Raw genomic sequence first — 7,889 nt, forward strand, 5'->3', positions numbered from 1 at the left:
TCGGTCTTGAAGTCCTGCGCGATCTCGCGCACCAGGCGCTGGAACGGCAGCTTGCGGATCAGCAGCTCGGTGGACTTCTGGTAGCGGCGGATCTCGCGCAGCGCCACGGTGCCGGGCCGGTAGCGGTGAGGCTTCTTGACGCCGCCGGTGGCCGGGGCGCTCTTGCGGGCGGCCTTGGTGGCCAGCTGCTTGCGCGGCGCTTTGCCGCCGGTGGACTTACGGGCCGTCTGCTTAGTACGGGCCATGGTGGACGGAAATACCAACTGGACACAAAAATTGTCGTTCCTCTTATTTATAATGGTAACGTCCTCCTGATTGGTCCGATTCTTCAAATTACGCGCCAAGAATTAAGTAACTCGATCAGACTTGTGATTGGCTACGGAGTCTCGCGTTAGAAAACGTCAACCTTTTGAAAAGTATTCAATTAGCGCTAGGGTCTTTTCTATTCTTTATTATGTTTGGTGGCTTTCTGTATTAGGTGCCTGCGAGTTTTAACCCTCCTTTGGGAATTAGTGGGAAGACCCGGAAATGAACGTTCTGTAGATCCCGAAAGGTTTAAACAAGTCCGCATTTGAACCTGTCTGATCCACCTGTTGTGTTCTTTGTCTTTTATTAAAACTTCAGACTTTACAGTCACATCTTATCATTCATTACAAGCATTCTATTTCACACTTCTCAGCCTTCCAACACTGGCATCTCTTCCAGAAACTGTTAGGGAACATTAAAATCACACCAGTATTGAAACGTATGGACCCTTTATTTTTTGAAAAACCTTTAAGATTGCTGCCAACTTTGATCACTTTATACAAGAATTATCGGTATAGACTGTCTGCCTTTTATGCGTGTTCAGACCTCGATCTAGGAAGGCAGAGCTTCCCACTACGTAGCATTGCATATATTTTCGGTTTTTAGGTATTTTGAAAACAAAAACTTTACTGGTAAACAATAAAATAATTTAGAATAGGTTTCACAAAGAAAGCCAATCAGAAAGTGTATTTGGATTGCCCTTATTTGCATAAAACCTTCTATTGGCTGATTTGGTCCAATCAGGAATGGTGAGATATTATACCCAATTTGCATACACCACCTACAAAAATGCGCCCTGGCGGGTAAGTACTCATTATTCTCTAGTTTCCCCGTTTCTTCTCGCCATGCCTGAGCCCGCCAAGTCCGCTCCCGCCCCAAAGAAGGGCTCCAAGAAGGCGGTGACCAAGGCGCAGAAGAAGGACGGCAAGAAGCGCAAGCGCAGCCGCAAGGAGAGCTACTCCGTCTACGTGTACAAGGTGCTCAAGCAGGTGCACCCCGACACCGGCATCTCGTCCAAGGCCATGGGCATCATGAACTCGTTCGTGAACGACATCTTCGAGCGCATCGCCGGCGAGGCCTCGCGCCTGGCGCACTACAACAAGCGCTCGACCATCACATCCCGGGAGATCCAGACGGCTGTGCGCCTGCTGCTGCCCGGGGAGCTGGCCAAGCACGCTGTGTCGGAGGGCACCAAGGCGGTCACCAAGTACACCAGCTCCAAGTAAGGTCTCCTAGAGACATTATCAAATCCAAAGGCTCTTTTCAGAGCCACCCAAATCTCAAACGAGAGCTGTAATACTTTACTGCTATTGCAGTCTACAAGGAATTGTTAGGTTGGATGTGTTCAAATTTGTTTCACCATTGGAAGAGCAGTGAGCTCAAGGTGTGCCCTATCACTTAATTAGGCCTGTTGCTCTTCATCAAATTTCAATGAATCAAAGTTTGCAACCTAAAGGTAAGTTAGCAAGGAATCCTTGTCTGGTAGGGTACCCACACCTTAAATGTATTCCTTCCCAGAGGAATTTTAGGATATTTACGGAGTAAAGAAATATGGTTGCTTGGAGTTAATAAAGGTGAATGTTTGTTCTGTGTTGGTGAAATGGGCCTTCATGGATTTTAGAGTTACATTTTCAGAAAACGGGGTTAGCATGATGATGAGGGTGGAGTTTTCAGGTCCTAAAAGTAAAAAGTGCACAGTGTTAGTGTGTAGCCCAGGTGGGATTGGGATCTAATAATTAGCATTCCTTCTATCCTACCTTGGTGAAGTTTCTTTTGTCTTTAACCTGAGAATGACTCCCCAAACATGCATGTTTACAATTGTAGGACTTTGTTTTGGTAAATGCCCAAGAAATGAATGTGGCCATAGAGCAAAGGCTGTTTTAGCCCCAATTTTTACAAGGATTGTGGTCTAAAATAAATAATAAACTCAAAAAGTGGAAAACATCAGTCTGAAGTCACTTCAAAGAAAAAATACTGGCTTTTTATGGTGTTAAATTTGTCAGAAGACAAAGTCATAATATCAAAAAATTTCAAGTCGAGGTGCTGGGGTTGTGGCTCAGTGGTAGAGTGCTTGCCTAGAATGCATGAGGCACTGTGATCCATCTCTAGCACCAATGTGTCCATCTACAAAAAAAAAAAAAAGATTTCAAGTCAAAGTAATTCTAGAGTGACAACTGAGCAAGAGACAAGGGAAGAATGAGCCAGCAAGACTTTAGAGTGAGCAAGCATCATGCACCCTCAAGAGTTCAAGTCCCCAAGACTACAGTTGAGGGCCACCCATGTATACTGTGACATGGCCATGTTTGATCACTGGTAGAAGGAATTTCATAGATGTCCTTAGTTCAGTGCCTTACATTGTATAGAAAGTAATATGTTGACAACTTATATTGTGCATTATTCATCTTAAGTATTTTTTAAAGAAATTGTTTTTTGTTTTACTGTTCACCTGTATTAAGTATCAGATATCCATGGAAATGATGATGTAAAATAAATAGTAATCAATAAAAGGTCTATTTCTCTCTTGTAAAATTGTCTAACTCAGGCCTGCCTGGAATTAGAACTATGGTATCCTCAGGGAAGTCATCTCCTATGTAAGGAGCATATATCCCATGCTTATATATAATTATGTCAAGATGCATTCTACTGTCATGTAAAAGTGAAAAGAACCACATTTATTTAAAAAAAAAAAAAAAGGAGTTTATCTTTTATTATTGAATTCTCAGATGTATTCTGCTTTTGAGTTCTTCCATGGAGGACCTGCACTACAAGAAATGGGATGGATGAAACACTTATGAAGCAATTTATACTAAATAGGAAAGTTCTAAAAAGTGTAAGTGGGTAAGCAAGAAGTTTGTGAGATGTTGACAAAACTCAAATCTATTTTTAATATGAATGAGAAGACTGTGAGACTTGTAAGAAAAAGGCACCTGGTTGTACATTTTGCTTGGAAAGAAAAATGGCAAGATGTGCAACCATATACTGATCGGTTGTAGACAGCAGTTAGGGACTGGAAATAACATGATTGGAAAACGAGTGACAAAGTCATTTGGGGAAGAGATACATGGATAAATCTCTTTCATGTGAGGGAAGGATGTGAAGATTTTTGTGTCCCTTGTAAGTGTTCACCACAGGTGACGTCAGCAGAGGAAGACTAATAATCAAGTGGATAGGATGACTCAGCCTGTATAGCAGTCAACCTCTTTCCCTGTCATTGCCCAATGGACTCTTGAACACATTGGCCATGGTGGCAGGGATGGAGGTTATGCATGGTGGGTTTAGCCACATGGACTTCCATTCATCAAGGCTGACCTGGCCATGACCACTACTTGCTAGCAGCAGAGACCAACACTAAGCCCCTATTATGAGATCACTCCCATGGGTGATTAGCCAGTGACCTAGTAAGCAGGTTGATTTCATTGAACCACTTCCATAAGAGGAGGAGCAGCACTGGGATAGGTACTTAGGCTGAGTATGGATTCGCTTTTTCTGCAAACACTATCATCTGTGGACTTACAGAATGCCTTATCCACTGTGGAGATGTTCAACCTTGCTTCTGACCAAGGAACTCACTTCACAAAGAAGTATGGCACTGGACTCTCCATGTTCTTCATCATTCTGAACAACTGGTTTGACAGAACAGTGGAATGGCCTTTGGAAGACACACTTACAACTCCAGGCCAGGCAGCCATACCTTGCAGGGCTGGGGCAGGGTTCTCCAGAAGACTACATCTGCTCTAAATCAGTATCCACTCTATATGGTACTGTTTCTCTAGGATTCAGAGATTCAGGGATTAAGGGATAGAAACCAGAATGGTACCACTCACTATGACCCTTAAGCAATGTTTGCTTCCTGTCCTTATATCCTTGTGCTCTGCTGGCTTAGTAGTCTTAGCTCCAGAAGGGGGAATGCTTCTAGCAAGAGGCACAACAGAGATATCCCATCAACCTGAAAGTAATACTTCCTGAGCAACAGGCTAAGAACGGAGTTATGGTGTTGGCAGGGGTGACTGATACAGATTACCATGGGGAAACTGGACTTTTATTCCAACAATTGAGGTAAAGAAGAGTATGCCTTGAATGCCAGGGATCCTTTAGGACGTCTCTTGGTATTACCATATCCTATTACTAAGGTCGAAGGGAAACTACAACAACCCAATTCAGTCAGACTGAGAAATGGCCCAGGCCCTTCAGGAATGTAGCTGTGGGTCACCACTCACTCTAGGTAAAGATCCAAGACCTGCTGTAGTGCTTGCTGAAGGTAGAATGGGTAGCAAATAAGGTGACTACAAATAACAGCTACAACTGACCAGCTAAACAAATGATATTATAAAGAGGATCTCCTATTTTGTTAGCCTGTTTGTGCATATCTACAAATATACTGAACAGATATCTTTGAGTTCTTTTCTTTCTTATTCTTTTGTCATGTAACATGATATTTATTTATTTTTTTTTTTGAGAGAGAGAGAGAGAAGAGGGAGAGAGAATTTTTTAATATTTATTTTTTAGTTTTTGGTGGACACAACATCTTTATTTTATTTTTATGTGGTGCTAAGGATCAAACCGAGCCCCGCTCATGCCAGGCAAGCACGTTACCATTTGAGCCACATCCCACATATTGTCAGTACTTCTGTGTCATTAAATGTACTTTATTCTATAAGTTATTGGATGTCAAGAAAAGTGTAATCACTCAAAAAAAAAAAAATAGAATTTTCCCTCTACTCTGTGGAAGGAATTAATGTAGTTTTGGTTATATGCAGGTGACAACAGTTGGACTTGTTATGGCCAATCTTGATTATCAACCTAACTGGACTGAAAGATGCCTAGGAAATTAGTGAAGCACTTCTGTGTCTGTCTATGAGGGTTTCCAGACACCTTTGGTATGTGGAACAGCAAACTAAGGGCAGTACCATCCAATACTCTGGGGGCCCAGATGGAACATATGGAAGGAGGAGGAAGCCCGTCAGCACCTGTAGGCAGGTTTTGGCTTGCAGCCGCCATTGCCTGAGGTCACCCAACTGCAGCTTCTTCCACCTTTCACATGGACTGCCTCAGCAATTCTCTAGGGAGTTTCCAGGTATTTAGCCTCAGACTGGGGCTGCATCTTTTGTCCCTCTTGCTCTAAGGCTCCAGCTTCTTGGATGGAGCAGCTACTGGTTTCCACAATTTTTGGCCTATAGACAGCAATTATGAGACTATCCAGCCTCTGATAGTGTGAGCCACTCTAATAAATCTGGGGAGTAGGGGGAGTTCCTATCAGTTCTGTTCCTCCAGAGAACCCTGACCACACTGACGATCCCCCCCATAATATGCAGCCTTGCTTATGGCTCTAAACACTCAGCTCTCTCATTTTAAGATACTCTTCCATGTCCCTCAAAGTTATCCTTCTGAATTGCCCACCTCAGTCAACTACATCTATCCCTCAGTCATACCACAAAGGTGAACCAGATTTGGTCCCCGTTATCTACAACATGAAACATTGTCCCATCAGGAAACTAATAATGAATACAACTATAGGAAAGCAATGGAACATACTTAAAATCGCAGAGTTTTAAAGTCGGCTGCCCAAGTTGAAATGCATGTCATCATTTTCCATCTAGGTGGCCTTACGCATGCAGAATCATACTGTGTTTCTTCATTTGCTAAGTAAGATAATACAGTAATGTTCATAGTGATGATTTGACTTGTACAAGCTCATTTAGAGTTCGGCCCAACAGACTCTTAACTTCTATTTCACAGCTCTTACTACTACTATCAAGAAAGAACAGAGCTTTTGTCATACAGATTGTAGAAAACAAGGTTTTTGGAAATCTGGAAAGGAATTTAGAGCAAGAGATAATACTTAAAATGACAGACATATGACACTAACTCTTGGTCCTCAGTTCCACGTAAACTCTGTAAACCTTCAGACATATGGGCTCACTAGCTGTTAATCTCCTTCTTCCTCATTGTTCCACAGTGGGCCTCATTTCCTAGCCTCCTTTGTTGTTAGTGTGGCCTTTTCTCTGCATTTTTCCCAGTGGGCTGTTCTTTTGTATGCATTCTTCATCTTTTTTTTTTCTACTAACACTCACACACACACACACACACACACACACACACACACACATTTTTTTTTTCGTGGAAAGAATACTTTCTGTCGCCCACAATACTGAGAATACCCCACACAGAGGGGACATCACCTGTTAGAGTCTGTAAATAAGTCAAAATAACACCTGGCATTTTGTCAGGGGAATGTTAAAGTTCGTAAACAAGTCTGGATGGTGCCTGGCAAAATGCCAGAGGGAGCAGTTTGAGAAGTAACAAAAACAAGCCATTAAGTGTGGAGATTCCTGATTGGTTGACTGATGTATCTAGTTTATGCTAATTAGATAAGCTGTGTGGAATGTATAAATACTGCTCCTGTCCTGCAATAAACGGCTCCTACTCCTGCTGTATCAACGTACACAAGTTATTCGTCACCCCCCCGGTTATTTTGCTGCAGCCGGACTGCGGCAATCACCCATGTTCGTATCTCTAGCACCTAGAACAATGCAGAGCACAGAGTCAGTACTCAAAACGTTTCGCTGTCTAGGGGTATTTTCAAGATCTGAGAAACACAAAATGAAAGAAAACTAAGTCCTACTTTTCACACTGGACACAATTGTGACTAAAAATAATGCAGCTGCTTAAATGAGAGACAAATAGAGACTCTTGAGCTCCACTCCTCTCAGTGCCCTGCATCTCATCTACAGCAAAAACAGATCCCTTACAATGGCTCAGTGGTATACCAAGTCTTTGTTGAGTGCATGGATTAATTAAGGAAAATAAAAATATGCAGAACATAATGTCCATCTTTCTTAGCCTTGAAATAAAGGCCAGGACTTAATCATCCAAATGAGTTCTGTATGAGGCCCTTGAGCCCAACATGCCTCTTTCTTCATCCTTGCAATTAGTCTAATGACCTCCAACCCATAGAGATACTATGCAGATTAAACAAAATGTTCCTTATGAAATCCTCCAGTAGGCACTAAATTACAGAACTTTAGACTGGTTAAATCATGAATTCTTGACCATCTTGGACAATGTAAAAGGAAGCTGTCAACACTGGTATCAAGCAAATAGACTGAGCAAACAGAGAGCTACACAGAAATTATAGGTGATAAACAGGGATCTATCCACCTTGGATTCAACCAGATCTTTTAGTTACTGAGACCCAGGGAAACAGAGCTGGATTGCTCACTGTTAGCATAATTGCAGCCACCTTCCTTTCCCCCAACCCCACTTTATGAACACTGTTCTTATTCCCAAGAAATAGAAACTAGCCCAAGACAAAACCTACCGGCCTGGAGAGGTGCCAGTCTCTCCCTGTTCTCTCATTGAGAGATAGGAGACAAGTTACCAGCCCCTGAGATGGGAACATACTGGTTCCCTGTTCTCTCCTTAAGATAAAGAGACCTGCCCGTTTTCGTGTTCCTCCTCTGAGCGATAGGAAAACTGCTTGTCTCTGTTCCCAAGAAACAAACTTGCCTTCCACAAGATCAGGAGATTCTTACTATGTCAATCAAGACTAAAGTCGCCCCTTGCCGCCCCCCCCCCCCCCCCCC

At 42.7% G+C, this 7,889-nt stretch overlaps 1 protein-coding gene across 1 annotated transcript in view; it reads left to right on the forward strand.

Annotated features, from left to right (window-relative positions):
* The window catches only part of LOC107149328 (histone H2B type 1-C/E/F/G/I), a 30,276-nt gene extending 28,693 nt beyond the window's left edge, over positions 1-1,583 (forward strand). The window contains exon 3 of the mRNA XM_015494127.2: positions 1,143-1,583. Coding sequence (XP_015349613.1) covers positions 1,152-1,532 — 381 coding nt within the window. The 5' untranslated portion in view covers positions 1,143-1,151 and the 3' untranslated portion in view covers positions 1,533-1,583. The remainder of the gene's footprint in view (positions 1-1,142) is intronic.
* The last annotated feature ends 6,306 nt before the right edge of the window (positions 1,584-7,889 follow it).

The sequence above is a fragment of the Marmota marmota genome, unplaced genomic scaffold (genome assembly GCF_001458135.2).
Source record: "Marmota marmota marmota unplaced genomic scaffold, marMar, whole genome shotgun sequence".
Taxonomy (NCBI): Eukaryota; Metazoa; Chordata; class Mammalia; order Rodentia; family Sciuridae; genus Marmota; species Marmota marmota.